Consider the following 16986-nt stretch of genomic DNA (forward strand, 5'->3'; position numbering starts at 1 on the left):
GCCCCGAGCCACCATCCTGTGCCCGGCCCTGGCCTGGCCTTGCTGGTAGTGGCCCGTGCCATCCCATGTGTGCGACACCATCTGTCCGTGCCGTGCTGTCTGTCCGGCTAGCGACACTATCGTTTATCCTCGGGGGTCCTCGGACGGACCCTATCCAGCATCATCGCTCACGCCTGCGACCGTCTGCGCTCCCCGGAGCCGCTGCTCAGCTGCCTGCCGTCGTATCCTCCCCGCAGGCTGCTTGCTCAAGCAGACGGGAAAGGGGCAGCTCGCGGGCCGTCCCCGGCTGAGACTGCTCCTTCGTCCCCCCTCAGTCCCTTCCCGCGAAGGGGCCGGGGATCCGTGGGCTGCCCACCCCGCCGGAGCAGCCCTCCCGGGAGCTCTTTCTCTGGTGGGGCGGGGGGGAACCCCTCTCCCCTAGCCCGGCCCGGCCCGGAGCGGCGCGTCCCGCCCTCAGACGCGCTCGCTCCCCACGCCGCCGCCCCCGTAAGTACCGGGCGGCGCGGCCCGTCGGGCGGCGCAGAGCGGCGGGGATGGGTCCCCGCGGCGGCCGCGGGCTGTACGTGGGGCGGAGGGCCGCCGCCCTGCTGGCCGCGCTGCTGCTGGCTCTGCTGGCCGCGCTGCTGGCGCTCGCCGCCCTCTACGGGCGCTGCCGACAGGAGGCGCCGACGCCGCCGACCCCCTCGCCCGCAGCCCCCGGCCTCGCCGCCCCGCCGCGACCCGCTGCCGCGGGCGGCTCCGGCCGCCGCCTGCCTCGCCAGCTCCTACCGCTCCATTACGACCTGGAGCTGTGGCCGCGGGTACGGCCCGGCCAGGCGGGGCCCTTCACCTTCAGCGGGCAGGTGAACATCACGGTGCGCTGCCGGCAGGACACGGACACGGCGGTGCTGCACAGCTCCGGGCTGCGGAGCCGCAGGGCCGCCGTGCGCGGTCTCTTGCCCGGGATGGGAACCGCCGTGGAGGTGGCGGAGCTGCGGCAGGAGGTGGCGGGCGAGCTGGCGGTCCTGGAGTTGCGCGGCCGGCTGCGGGCCGGGCGCCGTTACGTACTGCAGCTGGACTTCGAGGGCAGGCTGGAGGAGGACCTCGACGGGCTCTTCCTCACCCGCTATACCGACCAGGGACGGAGCAGGTAGGCGGCGGCGGCCGCCCCGGGGACCCGGCGCTCCTCCGCCGACGGTACCGGAGGTCCCGCGGCGGGGTCACCCGCGGCGTGGAGGCGTCGGACGCAGCTGCTGCGTCTCCGCAGACAGTATTTCAGGTGGTACCAGGGCTGGACGAAGCTTGCAGGAACAGCTCGTTGCCTGGGGTGGCAGGAGAGATGATGGATGGCTGCTTTGCACGGTGGGGCTGCCCCGGGCGGGATCAGCTGCTTTGCACAGTCTGCATCCTTTCCCCGGCTGTGCATCACAGGCTGTCAGAAATTCAGGTTAGTGCTCCATGATGGTCCGTTTTCTCTCCAGAGAGCACCAGCTAGGTTGCCTTGGCTTTCCTTCAGCAACTTACTTGATCCACGCCACCAGCTCATGATGGCTTGCAAAGACCTCTTCATTTGTGGAGGCTGGTGAGGAGCTGCTGCTCTGGAGTTTGTCTGGGAGGGCTTCCTGAAGGTCTGTAAAACACGGGTCTGCCTTTGGCAGAGGAAAGAGTCTATCTCAACTGGTCAAACGACGTTTTCTCTACAATTTCAAGTCTTTCTATCTGTGCCTTTGACAGGCAACAAGGGATCAGACGATACCCGTGTCCAGTACCTGGCAGCCACAGTCTGGCTCAGTCTTCATCCTGGCTTCACACATGTCTGTGTAGCACAGGCAGCTCCTTACCTCCTCTGCCTGCATCTGTGGGGAGCACACAACATTTTAAATATATTTTTGGGCATGAGTTTAAAGATGTTAACCCCATGCAGTTTCAGAGGTATGGTGGAGTGGAATGGTTGGGAGCTTTGTACAGCTGGACTTTGTCGGGCTATTGCACGTGAAGTTGTTAGGCTGCCATCAACCAATGATTTCCCTAGTGAGTGATATTAGGATGCTTTCATTTTTATTTTATTTTGAACTGCAAAATCTGTATTGGAGTAGTGTGAGCTTAACAAGCAGTCGATCATCTAAAATCTGTTTTCACTCTCAATGATTGCTTTTTTTCTTTCTTTTTTTTTTTTTTAACTGGAAATCTTCTCATGTTGAATTACATTATAAACTTATGGATGTGAAACTTGCTGCAGAAAAGTGAAACTTGAGATTATGATTCAAATAGTTCCAGCAGAAGATAAGTTTCTCAAAATAGGTGTTTAAAGGAGAGGCAGATAAATTGTTTATTTGAAAGTTAATTCACTTTTAACAATTAATATATAGTGAATTGCTGAGGATTGGCAATCAGTAAGTCAGCAGGAAAAATAGAGTTAAAATTCAGGTGTTCTTGGCTTCCAGCCTATCGATGAGTCCACTAAAATGAACTATATCTTGGCAGTTCATAGACTTCTTGCTGAAGCAGGTAATATTCAATTACCCACAAGATCCTTACATGCAAGTCCCTGTATGAGTAGCACTAATAAGAAACCACAAAATAAACTTAATAGTTTTATTGAAATGGAGGAGGACTGTGTGGTTTTTCTGCAACAATGAGTTGGCTTTTCAGCTGCCAGCTCTTGTGTAAATCTTTACCAATACCACTGTCTGCCACATCTGAAAAATGTAACTTATGCGGACTTTTTTTTTTTCTTTTAATTTTTTCCTTTTTAAGAGAAAAGAGGTAAATTGGTTAGCCTTAGAGAAAAATGCAGTATGATAGTAAGTATTTTTAGGAAATAAATTATGTTTTTCTTCAGTTGCTCTTTCTTCATTCACTGATTATCATTCACAGGATTATTTGTGCAACTTCTGAGTTAAGGAAAATCTAGAACACTTTGCTTAATTTACATAATTAAAAAAAAATCCACCTAAGTAAGAAAAGAACAGGCACTTAATTACTTAGTATTGTATCAGTGTGCTTTCTGATGCTGTATTGATTCAATCAAGTCCTATCTAAGAAACACTGAATTAGACTATGACATTTTTTGTTTCAGACTGTGTAAAATTTAGAGGATCTGAAAAAAAAAGCTGTTGTCAGCTGTGCTGCCACAGTAGAAAATAAGAAAAAAATGTTTTTAAATAATGAAAATAATGTGTATAGTTCTAGTTCCAATTGTTTAAAGGGTTTATGACAATTTTGTTCCATTTCATTCTTAGCTCATCATGAAGCACTAATGAAATATGAGACTGCAGTCTGGTTAAAGAGATGCCAACACAGTTTAGACACTGAAATAAATCAAAGGAAATCCACTGATTGCAGATACAACGTATTGTTTTGGTTACTTGTTCCTTCCCACATTCCTAATATTCTTGAATGGATTCTGCATATCTTTTCTGCTTTAAAAAGGCTTTTGCTGAATCGAGAGTATGCAACAGTATCTTGTTATTTTTTTTCCTTGACTAAGAACTAAACTATGGATTTACTAGCCATTTCTTAATATGATGGGGTCCAGTTACAATGAAGGGGTTTTGCCTTCTTTTTTTTTGGAGGGGGTATATTATATTTCAAGGGATATAGTCTGTATAGCTCTAAGAAACTGCTAATGATTAAAAAATTGTCTTCTAATGGATTATATAGATCAAGAGTGATTTAAAAACATTGAATGTGCTTCAGCTGCCTGTTACTATTCTGCAAGGAAACCACTGTCTCCAGCAGACTGTCCTGTAGTAGTTCTAAAGTGGCTTGTACCTGGATCCAGCAGAACTTTGAGGTCTGATTTCTGCATTGGCTTCTAACTTCAGCGTGAAACTTAAACCACCAGCTGTAACAGGCTATGTGCTGTTTATCTGTGGTCATGAAGACTCCTGTATTTCTCCTATGCACTACAAGTCTTTGTGGATTTTGTAGCCTGTACTTGTGCAACCACTAAAGACGTCTTGTTACAGAAGAGTTTAAGCACAGAGGGGGAAGCTTTTGGTAGACAGCTAGATCCTAAAGAGAAGCAAAGTCCCTGAAATGTTTGTTCTGTCTGAGCTTTGGCGCTGGCTTTTTTCTTTGTCAGGTATCTGCATTGCTCTTGGCAGGTTGGCAGAATTAGCTAGTTGACATGAAGTATTGTTCCCTGTCCTCTCCAAGTTGGAGCTGGAGCACACTGGCAAGGTGGTGAGGGAAGGCTGTTCACAGAGATAGCTATTTTGAGAAAGTGCTAGCCTCACCACTGTGGAAAACTGGATAAACCAAAGCCCAAACTTCACTGAATTTCCAACATGGGAAGTGTTTGTTACCAGTTTGATCATTGATGACTGCATATGTTTTTACTGTTGCTGACTAGTTGTACTACCCACCTGATCTGTTCTTACACAGAAAAGAAAACTCTGCAAAATGGAAGGACTCTTTATGGATTGCTCACAGCCCGTGCCTGCAGTGTTTGCAGGAGCAAAGAAAGTGAAAAAGGAGGATGCTCCCATTTCATCAGCACTAAGTATTTGAAGGCTTTCCTGTTGAAATGGGGAATCTGTATTCTGCATATAGCTGGGATGGTCCATGCCAGGGTCTGAGTAGGCAGAACGGTACAGAAACCACCTTTGCTCTTCTTCTTCAGCAGTACTGGCTCAAGCATATAATACAATGCAGGATGCTTGTTGTAGCATTGTCCTGCGTACAGGTCTTGCACTGCCGTGAATGAGCTCATGTAGACTACTCCAGGATCCCCATGCGGTGTGCTGCAAAGTGCAGGCTGCATGCCACTGCTCGTGTCAGTGTTTCAAAATCCTGTGAGAATTTTTCTTGGTAGCCACTCTGCACATACCCTATGCAACTTCCATAAAATACTTGACTGGATAGGGCTGGTATTAGCAGGCATCCAAAAACGTAATCACACTTTTTATACACTGCTTCTGTACCAATTACTAGAATGAGGGCAAGGGGATTAGAACAGCATTGATGCAGTTAATTGTGCCTTTGAGCAGAGGATCTGAAGTTCTTAGCTCTATTTTGCATGAATCTGTGGGTAAGACCATCAAAGGCGGTGAACAGAGATCAGAGCAAATAACTGGTATGGCATTTTTTTGGGTTGCATGTTAGTACTGAGCACTGGTCACCTGAAAAGAGGACTGAGTGTTGGGGATGGCTGATGCACAGAACAGGACTCTGGTAACTGTAAAACTCCCTTACTTTGAGCCACTTCAGGGTTTGTTTTACTGTTTAATTCTTATATATTTTTGAAGTGGAAGAAATCAGACATAAAAGATGTTAACGCAAACCCCCATTATGTCATCAATATTACAAATAATATTATCTTACTAAGACATTTTTAGAAGAATAACCTTTTTTGCATTAACAGAAAACATTTCTTCTACAATGATGCTGGTTTTTAATCAGGTGAAACAGCATCCACTGGGAATTCATATACTATATAGGACTCATTCTTCTTTTTCCTTTTCGTGTTTTTTAAACACTTATGTAGTATAAATTGCCAATATTTAGACTAAGAGAGGCTATTATCTGTTTGTTTCTCATTATTTAGAAGTATTGTGGCTTTGATTTTTTTTCACCAGAGGAAGGAGGCATTACATGATACTTATGAAAAAAGAAAATGAAATCTAGGCACAAAACTGTAGGCTTAAGAAAGGAAATTATTTGTCTTCTTAGGCTTTTTCAAAAATTAATTTCCTTTTGGGTTAATTTTTTGTGATTATATTGCAGTGTACAAAAAAGCTTGCTAGTACTTCAGTTCTTCCTTGAAACTTCGTCCTTGGGACAAGGTGGTTTATCTTTTGATTCCGGCCAGTGCATGACAGAGACTTGCCCCAAGTGAAGCAAGGCTCCGTAGCGTAAGGTAGAAAAATGTCCTCTTAAAGGGCTTGCCAGTGCTGAGATGGACTGGTGCTGCTTTCACGGGAGTTCCTCTTTATGTGGTTTGATGGAAGTGTACAAGTGTATGTGTGTGTGGTCACCTGAAGTTTATTACAATTTTTTATTAAAATGTAGTGTTAAAATAAGACTGTGTGCATTGGAGAGAGAAATAGGTGTGCAGAGAGATTCTAATTACAAAATTAATGTTGAGCATTGTATCACTTTTGAGCACTGGCCTGCTGAGTGCAAAACTTTAATCAGCTCTGTCTTAATAAACAAACCAGAAGAGCTCACATATTTTAAATATGATATTTGGAAAAGGTCTGTAAGGAAAACAAACAAACAGACAAACAAACAAACAAATAAAAAAATAAAAAAACCAACCAACCAACCAACCAAAAAACCCAGTTTTAAAAGACTGCTTTTCTCTAGAGGCATCTAAGCTGAACAGTCTGTGGGCATGGGGCTTTAATCATGGTTTTAAATACTAACCAAACCTTTTCCAAATCTGCATATGATTTTTTTTTTTTTTTTCCTGATTCGGTGTTTTTATGCATTATATGTTGGTTTTGATCAGCTGTAGCATGCTGGATTAATCTTAACTTGTATTTTTAATACAGTATGCTGATTGCCTCCCAACTGGAACCAACATATGCTAGGACAGTTTATCCATGTTTTGATGAACCTGCCATGAAGGCCACATTTAATATCAGAATTGTCCATGACCCAAGCTATGTGGCTCTTTCCAACATGCCTGCTGTTGGTAGGTAAACAACAAGTAGATTTATGGTTTTTTTCCCCTTAAATTACTTTTTTAAAGGGTGTAATTTATCTGAACAGACTATATCCATACTGTTCCATTGTCTGTGCACTAATGCCTTGAAGACGCACAGAAAATCTGCACCTATAAGCTTAAAAATTTGGACATAGTTATTCATAATAAAAGCTTCTGATGGCAATAATTCCATGGTTTTGTCAGTTGTGATGTCCTCTACTCTGGTTGCTGGAGGCTGCAGAGGTTTGATTCCTGGAATTTACTGCTTCATCAGTGTGTCTGTTGTACTGTGTGACACCTTCTTAAAACAAAACATCAGCTCCAGTATGCAAAGCCTGTAATTGCATTATTAAGGGATTCCTTTCATTCTAAGTAAATTTTAAGATGTATTTAAAACATACAAAAAATTGTTTTACCAGGCAGAGACACTATAGCCTCCTGTGTAAATGCAGAATAAGAACAAGAGAACTGTAATGCTCTGGATATGCTCCTGCTGTCCCTTGCTGGGATCTCCTGTGGGATGCATGTGGGATATAAGATTCCAAACAAATTCTGTGAATCAGTATTCCTACTGAAATCAATTGGATCTCTTGACTCCTTCTTAATGTCTTTTTTGTTTTTCTGCAGTTCAGTGCTATGAATTTTTATTTTTTGCCCAAATAATTTTTAGCCATAAAAAGGAAGGTTTATGGGATTTGCATGGAAACTAAGTAACTTGGGAGTTATAATAGATGGGGTCTCTGTCAGCATTGCTTGAAGCATTTTTTCCCCTGAGAATCATCATTTAGAAGGAAGGTATCTGATTAAGTAGTTCTTGGGCACACATGACCTATATTTGAATCATAATGATCATACATTTTAGAGATATATAGCATGGGATAAGTTGTCCACAGTTTGCCCACATCCTATTATATATCTGACACAGTTTGATATTCTTCCAAGACTTCAATTAAGAAGCTCACAAGTGGATTTTTGGTGTTTGCGTGTAAGGTCACGACTCTGATACGTGGCAGTAGCAGGGATTCTAGCTGCCTGCCTTCTACCAGAAACATAGCTTATTGAAGAGAAGTGTAAAAAAATATGCAGGAAACACAAAGTTCCTTGTTTGTTATGGAAGAGCAATGGTTTGAATATTTCTTTGATATTTTTTCTAGATGTATCTGAAATGGCTGATGAAAATGGAAGCCTGTGGACTGTTACCACATTTAACACTTCCCTGAAAATGTCAACTTACTTGACTGCATTTGTGGTCTGTGATTTTGATTATGTCACCAGAACTGAGCGGGGAAACGAGGTAAATATGAAGCTGCATAACACATTATAGCAGTTTACAACAGAACTTGGCTCTGTGTTGCATCGTGTGCTTTCGAAGATATCACAGACATTTACTGTGTTTTCCATTCCAAAACTATTTGCTTATGTGGCAAGACTGCTAACATTTATCCTGTAGATATTTCTGCAGAAAAATTTCCTTTAAGGTAATAATTTTTTGTCCTGTCGTGATCACTTCATACAATTCCACAAGTAGGTGTCATCTCTGAATGTTAAAACTTTTGAGGCAGCGACTCAACAGAAAGTACTAGAAGTAATTTAGGATCTTCTTATCTTCTTAGCTCTCTTAGTTGGAAAAAATACACAGTTCCACTGCTGTGCCAAACCACTAAAGTTCAGTGCCTTGTTATTGAAGGCCCTTTGAGAAGGAGTGTCATGACATCAATGGGAGAAATACTGTGCTCCATGCATTTTGTATGCTAGTATTTTAACCTTTTATTCTGCAGAGGACATGTATTTTAGCCTCCAGAAGTGACTTTTATGTTTGAAGCTCCTACATCAGTGAGTATTCAGTTTTGCTTTTACACCAGAGTGGACAAAGCTTCTTGAGAGAAACTGTAAAAAAACATACTCCATTGACACCGGTTGTTTCACTTTCCTTCTTTTGTTGGAAACCAACAGGGAAAAAATGTAACAAGATGTTCCAAAATAAATAGTAAACTCAAGCACAAAACCTTATGCTTGCTACCCTTAATAAATGAGAGCACGATGTTACCTTCATGGTCAGTTTGCTCTCATTCTACTGCAGAAAGATGAGATGAGATGAGATGAGATGTGAGGACAATGCAGGAATGTCCTAGGAAGCTCCTTTTTAAAGTGAAGATTGGACTTGGTATGTCATACTTCCATATATACCCTGTATCAAACATGTTGGATGCTTATAGCACTGACTGTGGTGCCTTTTTCTTGGGCTGATGTGTACTGACAGGAGCCAGCAAAGCAAAGCATTTCAAACTAGCTTTTTTTCAGAGGGAAGAGGCACCATCACCCATCTTCTGTGAGTCAGAGGGGCGAGAGTATTTCACCCCTTGGTTTCAGACAGAGATGCTCAATTTATGCCTCCAGAGTTATTTGCTTGGCCATGTTTGTCATGTCTGTTTTGTCACTTCTGTTGAGTAATTCACAGCCTGAAACACTGGTATTGTAACTCAAAGCTCCTATTAGATTAGGGTTTTAAGTCTGCCCATTATGTTTAGGTTTTGCAAAACAAAGTAATCTGATCTTGGACCTCTTCTGAAGCCTTGGCTGAAAAGAGAGGCTCAGAGGCTGAGGATAGTCCATTGAGTGAATATGCTGTAATTTTTCCCTTTAAAATTACATCCTGATGCTTCCTCAGCTGTACTGCTAGGCTTTGGCTGTTCAGCTCCTTGTAAGATGCAAGAAATGTGGGGGTTTTCAGCTGCTAGACACCTGAGGGGTCTCAAGTCCAGAGATATGTGATGGAAACATAAACCTTTCCTCAGTTTACTTTATCACCTTGGGCAAGCAGTTGTCCTGTTTGGTACCATGACAATGCAAATGGGCACGGGAGGGGGAAGCTTTGCTTGCTGCTGCCATCTCCATTACTCGGAGGTACAGATGTCAGTTTGCTCAGATGTCATCTGCTTTCAGTAGCGGCAGTGGGAGGCCAGTGGTCTGTTGTAGCCTGTAAGAAAGCTGGAGAGATGTGTATGCATGCACAGCAAATGCTCTCTGAACATCCATTTCTCTCGAGAGCTGAAGGAAAGTTTGTCACCCAGACTTACTGGCTGGAATATGCTGACTTATGATGTGCAGATCTAAACAGTTTTACAGCATTTCCCATTTAATAAAAGAAAATCAGGAATATGTTTGTTCCAGCAGTGGATAGTTGGATTCAAGTCTTGGTCCTTTCAAAATGCTGGAACTCTCCTAGATTTTAGCAGGATTAGGCTCTGTGCCACATTTTGTTTGGTTCAGCAAGACTTGTGTTGGGATCTTTTTCATTAAAAGCTTCATTGCATGATCTGGTGTGGGCAGGCCCCATTTTCAAACAATGATTATCAAAAGAGAAACAAATAAAATGAAAATATGAGTGTTATCTAAAATAACACTTTCTTCTTTTATTTCAGATACGTATTTGGGCTCGGAAAGAGGCAGTTAGAAATGGGTATGTTGACTATGCTTTAAATATCACAGGCCCAATATTTTCATTTCTGGAAGACTTACTTAATGTCAGCTACCCTCTGCCAAAGACAGGTGAGATTACTTATTTTCTTAAATGCATGAGAAATGGCTGCTGATGGTATAACATTCGCAGAAGCAATGGCCTCTTTTACAGTAATCTCTTTTTACAGCTTACCACATTCATGGAATAAACCCCCTAAGCTTTAACTCACTGAATTCTCTTTTCTGCATCATAGCTTTTATTAACCTGTAGCTCATCATGCTTAGCTTCACATAATTCTCATTCTGTTAAAGCACCATTTCCTAATGAAGGGGCAGATAGGGCTAAAAGGTGGATAGAAAGGAGTTGTTCAGTCATGTGGCTGTTTCTGGGGTGCATAGGTACAGGCAAGTCCCTAAGTCCTCCTAGTAAATCTGTGCTTGCTGTAACCCACGTCTCCCCAAAGCATTCCTTGCTTTCTTCAGTATGGCTCTGTCTTACCTGTGAGCTGGCTGTATGTTCCTGCACATTCCTCCCCAGAAAAACACTCATGCAGGAAAGCATTGCTTGTGCTTAAAATGGACTTCAGGTAAGTTAGTTAAGTCAAGCTTCAGTCAAGAAAGAAGGGTGCCATCATGTGGTTCACTGCACAATTTGTCTGCTACTTGGACTTGGATTCCCAAGTGGGAACATGCTCTTCTATACAAGTTGGTAGAATATTGAGAGCACAGAAGGCAGTTCGCAGTTAAAATGAGTTTTTACCTGCCTGTGATCTTAGCAGATTGTAGGACTGTGGAGGAAGAATTTCCTTCCTTTCTTGACTTGACAGTTTGGTGATTCGTCAAATCTGTATATTAGAACTTGAAAGAAATACATTTACATCTGTGTACATGTGTTATCTCCCAGTGTATTTAGAATAACACTACACTTATGTAAAATGTAATATATGCAAATGTCACTTTTTAAATTCTGTTATCTCGGTAATCATACAAGCTACTTAAAGGCTGTAGACAATTCTGTTTCATGCTTATATTCTTCTGTTTAGCAGCAATGCCAATATGTTAATTAATTAGAACAAATATATTACAAAACTGAAGTAGAAGAATGGTACCTTAAGCTTCCTGTTAGGTAAGATTTCAGTTTCACATAATGCAGTAATACTGTTACAATCCCCAGTGTAATGACATCTGATACTGACTGCATTTCCCACTGACTTTCTATGATATTTTTCTTAAAAAATCAATGCAATTAGGTCAACCAAGAACAGCTACTTGTAAATGCTAGAGATTGTTGTTGTGAACTCAAAATGTGAAGAACAAACACATTTATTAGAAGTATTTAAAAGTTTGTCTTCACCTGATTTTAATGCAGTTATAAGTGAACTCTTTTGCCCAAGGCTGGCTAGATGAAGTATCTTTGCTGTGGGCCTGAGGCGATATGCCCCACTGAGATGCAGTCTAGCTTTGTTGGGGTTCAGCACCACGCACAGGTTAACAGGCTCATGGTCAGCTGGTTTGGAGTACAATCTTGTGTCTGCTTCCAAAATGGTCTATATACCTTTTGCAAATTTTGCTCTTTGCTGCTAAGTTCAAACAGTATCTCTTTCTTTGAGATCCTTGATATTCATCCATGACCCTTCTCTGTTTTGTCCAACTCTTGCTTTTGAACTGGAAAACTGTGCATAAGGCAGAAGGGGAGTGCAGAGCAGCCTTGCTGTGGAAACTGAGAGATGATGTTTCTAAGGCTCCTTTCAGATAAGAGTGGAAAGGATCCCCCTTCTCACAGAGCTGAATGAGCAAGATTGTGTGGTGGGTTTTTTTTGAAGTTGCTAGGCTGAAGAAAGAGGTATCATACTTCCCAAACACATGAGAAACTCATAGAAAGATTTCTGACAGCCAGAAGTGAATGTATTCTCTCCTAGCATTGGTAGAATACAGTCATCATTTTTGTTCAAAACGTTTGTATGTACAAGATACAGTGCAGATCTGGTCCTCATGGGAATTTATTATGTGGCTCCCTGAGAGAGTGGCAGTCAGAGAGGAAAGGTATGACAAGAAGAAATTTTACAGGCTGTTTGCAAGAGTGTTGCCATAACATAACAAAGAACCAATAAAATGTATTATCCTTTAATTGCATGCTGAACCAGTGCGAGCATTAAAATCATGTGAGCATTTTGCTTCTGAATTTTAAAGATACCTTTTTTCTTTTCTCTTCTCTGTTTGAATCAATTTAGATCTGGTTGCACTGCCTGAGTTTGGAGCAGGTGGTATGGAAAACTGGGGGCTAATTACTTTCCAAGAATCATCGTTGATGTACTTCCCAAGTGACAAATTCACAAGCAGAAAGGCAATGATTGCCATAATTGTGTCACATGAGCTAGGACACCAGGCATGTGGTAAAAAATTATGTACATTTAATTGTCTATGAGTTGTTTCCTTACAGTTGCTAATGATGCAGTCACTAATTTGTAGAAGAAATGTAGTGAATTAACAGTAGGGAGTGTGAGTACTAGAGGACTGAAAGATCATGTGTTCAGTTATGAAATCAATATTAAAAGCAGATACCATCATATTACAGATGGCATATTGACTGCACAAGACTCATTGTTACAAAACCATTAATGGACTGCTTATTTTTTTTTCTTACTAGAAAATACTGTAGGGATGTAGGAACGACATGGTTTTCTCTGTATTCAATATACTTAATACTTCAGTGGGAGAATTAATGAACTTCATAAGTATTATTCTGCAGTGGGAGTGCATATTATTGCAAAAGTCATGTATTTTTCTGTAAGAAACAGTATGACAGAGCAAAATCAACCGTAGCTGGACCTTTGTCCAGTTGTCACATAGATTTTAAAATTTTTTCTTACTATGTTTGGAATGATAATGACGTTTCACTTTTTTATTAACTGTGTTTAATTTACTGTTGTTTGCTAGAACAACAAGTGTTTGCACTTAGTTAACAAAATTAGTGAAAGAGTTTAACTTGGCTAGTGCTCTTGCATGCCCTTCTGACAAAGTCTGTAACTTTTCAGACCTTCAGATGAGCAGAGTGTTTTTATTGCAGGCAAATAAAACAAATGTCAGTAACTTAGTTCAAGATTTCAAGAATTAACAAATAAAATAGAAATCTGCAATTGAATAGTTTTTTGTTAAATGTGAACTGCCAAATATGACTACATAGCAACTGTTGTGGAAGTTTTATTGCTTGCCAAGATAGGCATTTGCTGATTTTGGAAACTGTTATTTCCCAAGTTCTGTTTATCAGCGCCCTAATGATTTGCTTTTGTTAAGAATGTGGGCAAATGTTTTTGTAATTGTTTGATGAATGTCCTGCTTTTAATCATAGACTGATCTTTTAGATCTTTAAATTTTATTGGGAAGTGTTTAGAATTGAATAGAGTAGAAAAATGACATAAAGCTCTGACATCTATTGTCACGGTATGAAATTGTAGGTGAAACAGTTAGAAATTAACTGCCCTGAACCTCTGACCTTTTCCAAGATGCATCTTTTTCTTCTGAACTTTCACTATCTGAATAAATATCCAGCATTTTATCCATTTGACATGTACACATTAAATAAAGTTACTTCAGCATAGGTATGTGTGTTGAACATGCAAAAGTGAAAACAGCGATCCAAAGAGATGTTGAGACATTTTTTTCTTTCTGTTTAAGTGGTTTGGAAATCTGGTTACAATGAACTGGTGGAATGATCTGTGGCTTAATGAGGGACTGACATCTTACTTTGAGTACCTGGGAGCAACCTTTGTTGAACCGGAGCTTTCACTGGTAAGTGCTGATGCTTACCGAATCATAGAATCATTTTCATGGGAAGAGACCCTCAAGAGGATCAAGTTCAACCGTAACCTAAATCTGGCACTAAACTATGTCCCTAAGAACCTCATCTACCTGTCTTTCAAATACCTCCAGGGATGGTGACTCAGCCACTTCCCTGGGCAGCCTGTTCCACTGCTTCACAACCCTTTCCATGAAGAAATTTTTCCTAATATCCTATCTGAACCTCACCTGGTGCAACTAGAGGCCATTTCCTTTCATCCTGGAGCTTGGCAAATGTGACGCCCATCTACAAGAAGGACCTGAAAGAGGACCAGGGAATTATAGGCCTGTCAGTCTGACCTCAGTGCTGGGGAAGGTGATGGAGCAGGTCATCCTTAGTGCCATCATGTGGCACTTACAGGAAAACCAGGTGATCAGGCCCAGTCAGTGTGGATTTATGAAAGGCGGGTGTTCTTTGATCAACCTGATCTTCTTCTATGACAAGGTGACCTGCTTAGTGGATGATGGAAAGGCTGTGGATGTTGTGTACCTAGACTTAGGTAAAGCCTTTGACACCATATCCCACAGCATTCTCCTGGAGAAGCTGGCAGCTCGTGGCCTGGTTGGGTGTACTCTTCACTGGGTAAAAAACTGGCTGTATGGTCAGGCCGAAAGAGTTGTGGTGAATGGAGTCAAATCCAGTTGGTGGCCAGTTATGAGTGGTGTTCCCCAGGGCTCAGTACTGGGGCCGGTTCTGTTTAATCTCTTTATCAATAATCTGGATGAGGGGATTCAGTGTACCATCAGTAAGTTTGCAGATGACGCCAAACTGGGTGGGACTGTTGATCTGCTGGAGGGTGGAAAGGGTCTACAGAGGGATCTGGACCAGCTGGATCATTGGGCTGAGGCCAACTGTATGAGGTTCAACAAGGAAAAGTACTGTGTCCTACACTTGGGTCATAACAACCCCAGGCAGTGCTTCAAGCTCGGGGAAGAGTGCCTGGAAAGCTGCCTGGTGGAAAAGGATCTGGGCATGTTGGTCAACAGCGGCTGAACATGAGCCAGCAGTGTGCCCAGGTGGCCAAAAAGGCCAAGAGCATCCTGGCTTGTATCAGGAATAGTGTGGCCAGCAGGACTAGGGAAGTGATCGTGCCAGTGTACTTGGTGCCGGTGTGGCTGCATCTCAAATACTGTGTTCAGTTTTGGGCCCTCGTTACAAGAAAGACATTGAGGTACTGAAGTAAGTAAGTCAAAGTAGGAAAATTCCAGCATGCAGGAAGACAAGGAAGGTGCAGGAGGTGTGATCTAATCAAGCCATGGCGTTAGTAACTTAAGTCCCCTGGGAAAGCCCAGCTGGTCTTGATTCTTCTTTGGTGGGTTTCCATCTGCCAGGGGCTGTCATCAAACCCAGCTCTTCAATAGCTGGGGCACAGGACAGCTGGACAGCTGTCATTCTTCAGTGAAAAGGAACTGGTCTTTTGCCCTAGGTCTATCATTCAGCAAACACAGCTTTTTCTCCTGGCTTCTGTAGCTGATGGTTTGCCTCCCTGCTTGTCCAAGCTCTCTTCCAAGTGCCCCCTACCCAGGTACCTTTACTGAGCAGTGAGTAAGTTGGGTCATTTTAAGTCTGTTTACCCCACTGGGTCCATGGATATCTGGTTGTAGGTAAGTCACAGGTAATGCACATGGCTAATCAGACAGCAGGGTAAAACTCCTTCCTGTTCAACCCAAATGAAATAAACATAAATCCCACAGCATGTTGGAGAACCCCTTTCGTCATTAAACTCTGAGACAAGAGGATAGTCTCTGCTAATTGCAGCGATGAGATGAGATGCGCTCACCTGTACAATCATGGATGTCTGTGCACGGTGCCCTCAGCTTCTGAAAAAGCATAAGCCTCTAGTTTGGGCAGGCCTGAATCTGCAGTCAATCCACTCTGCTTTTCATTTTGCCCAGATGAAATACCATTCATCATTTCCTTTCTTTAGTTCACCGAAGTACTTAATTACATGCTTAATTGGAAAGTAATACAGGCATGTCAAACAAATTCTGTCAGAAGTTTTTTTAGGTCATGGGATATGCCAGACCCCTGGTTCAAGCTTCAAAAACAGCTCACTTTATTATCTGTAAAGGTGTATTTTAATATTATTGAAAAGAATAAAGGCCACCAAATTTTAAATTGGAAAAAAGTCTTTGTCTCCTTTTTAATGTTAATGTTATAGTTTAGAACCTTTCCCATGCTCAGTCACCCTCAAAGTGCAAAAGTGTTTCCTGTGTTCAGGCAGAGACTCCTGTGTTTCAGTTTGTGCCCATGGCCTCTGATCCTGTCACCGGGCACCACTGGAAAGAGCCTGATTCCACTTTTTTTGTACCTTTCCTTTGGATATTTACATATGAGATCCCCTGAGCCTTCTGTTCTCCAGGCCGAACAGTCCCAGCTCTCTCAGCCTTTCCTCATGTGTGAGATGCTCCATTTCCTTCAACATGTTGGTGTCCCTTTGCTGGAGTCTCTCCAATATGGCCATGTCCCTCTTGTACCAGAGAGCCCAGAACTAGTACTAGTACTCCAGATGTGGCCTCACCAGCGCTGACTAGAGGGAAGGATCACCTCCGTCAGCCTGCTGGCACAACTTCTCCTAAGGCAGCCCAGGATACCATTAGCTTTCTTTGCTCTAAGAGCACACTGTTGACTTGTGCTCAGTTTGGCGTCCTGCAGGACCCCCAGGTTGTTTTTTGCAAAGCTGCTTTCTGGCTGGGTAACTCTCAGCATGTACTGGTCCCTGGAGTTGTTCTTTCCCAGGTGCAGGACTTCGCACATGCCTCAGCTGAACTTCAACAGGTTCTTGTCAGCCCATTTCTCCAGCCTACCCAGGTCCCTCTGGTTGACAGCATGACCATGTGGGGTAATAGCCACTCCTCCCAGTTTTGTGTCATCTGCAAACCTGCTGAAGGTACACCCTACCTCATCACCCAAATCATTAATGAAGATGTTGAACAGGACTGGACCTAATATTTTCCCCTGGGGTACACTGCTAGTCGTTGGCCTCCAACTAGACTTTGTGCCACTGATCACCACTCAATTACAAATTGAACCTCTAAGATTAATTTTACTGGCT

At 42.7% G+C, this 16986-nt stretch overlaps 1 protein-coding gene across 2 annotated transcripts in view; it reads left to right on the forward strand.

The window, feature by feature from the left end:
- Window positions 1-533: 533 nt before the first annotated feature.
- LVRN (laeverin) overlaps window positions 534-16986 on the forward strand; it is a gene marked incomplete at its 5' end in the record, with an annotated part of 37715 nt that continues 21262 nt past the window's right edge. The window contains 6 exons of one of the 2 annotated variants that reach the window (XM_082074313.1): window positions 534-1129; window positions 6480-6622; window positions 7789-7928; window positions 10057-10183; window positions 12325-12479; window positions 13769-13882. In XM_082074313.1, the coding sequence (XP_081930439.1) occupies window positions 534-1129; window positions 6480-6622; window positions 7789-7928; window positions 10057-10183; window positions 12325-12479; window positions 13769-13882 (1275 nt within the window). Of the gene's footprint in view, window positions 1130-1215; window positions 1427-6479; window positions 6623-7788; window positions 7929-10056; window positions 10184-12324; window positions 12480-13768; window positions 13883-16986 lie in introns of those variants that run through there. The other variant, XM_082074314.1, reaches the window with a different exon arrangement.

Source organism: Streptopelia decaocto, assembly GCF_964273445.1.
Source record: "Streptopelia decaocto genome assembly, chromosome: Z".
NCBI classification, from domain to species: Eukaryota; Metazoa; Chordata; class Aves; order Columbiformes; family Columbidae; genus Streptopelia; species Streptopelia decaocto.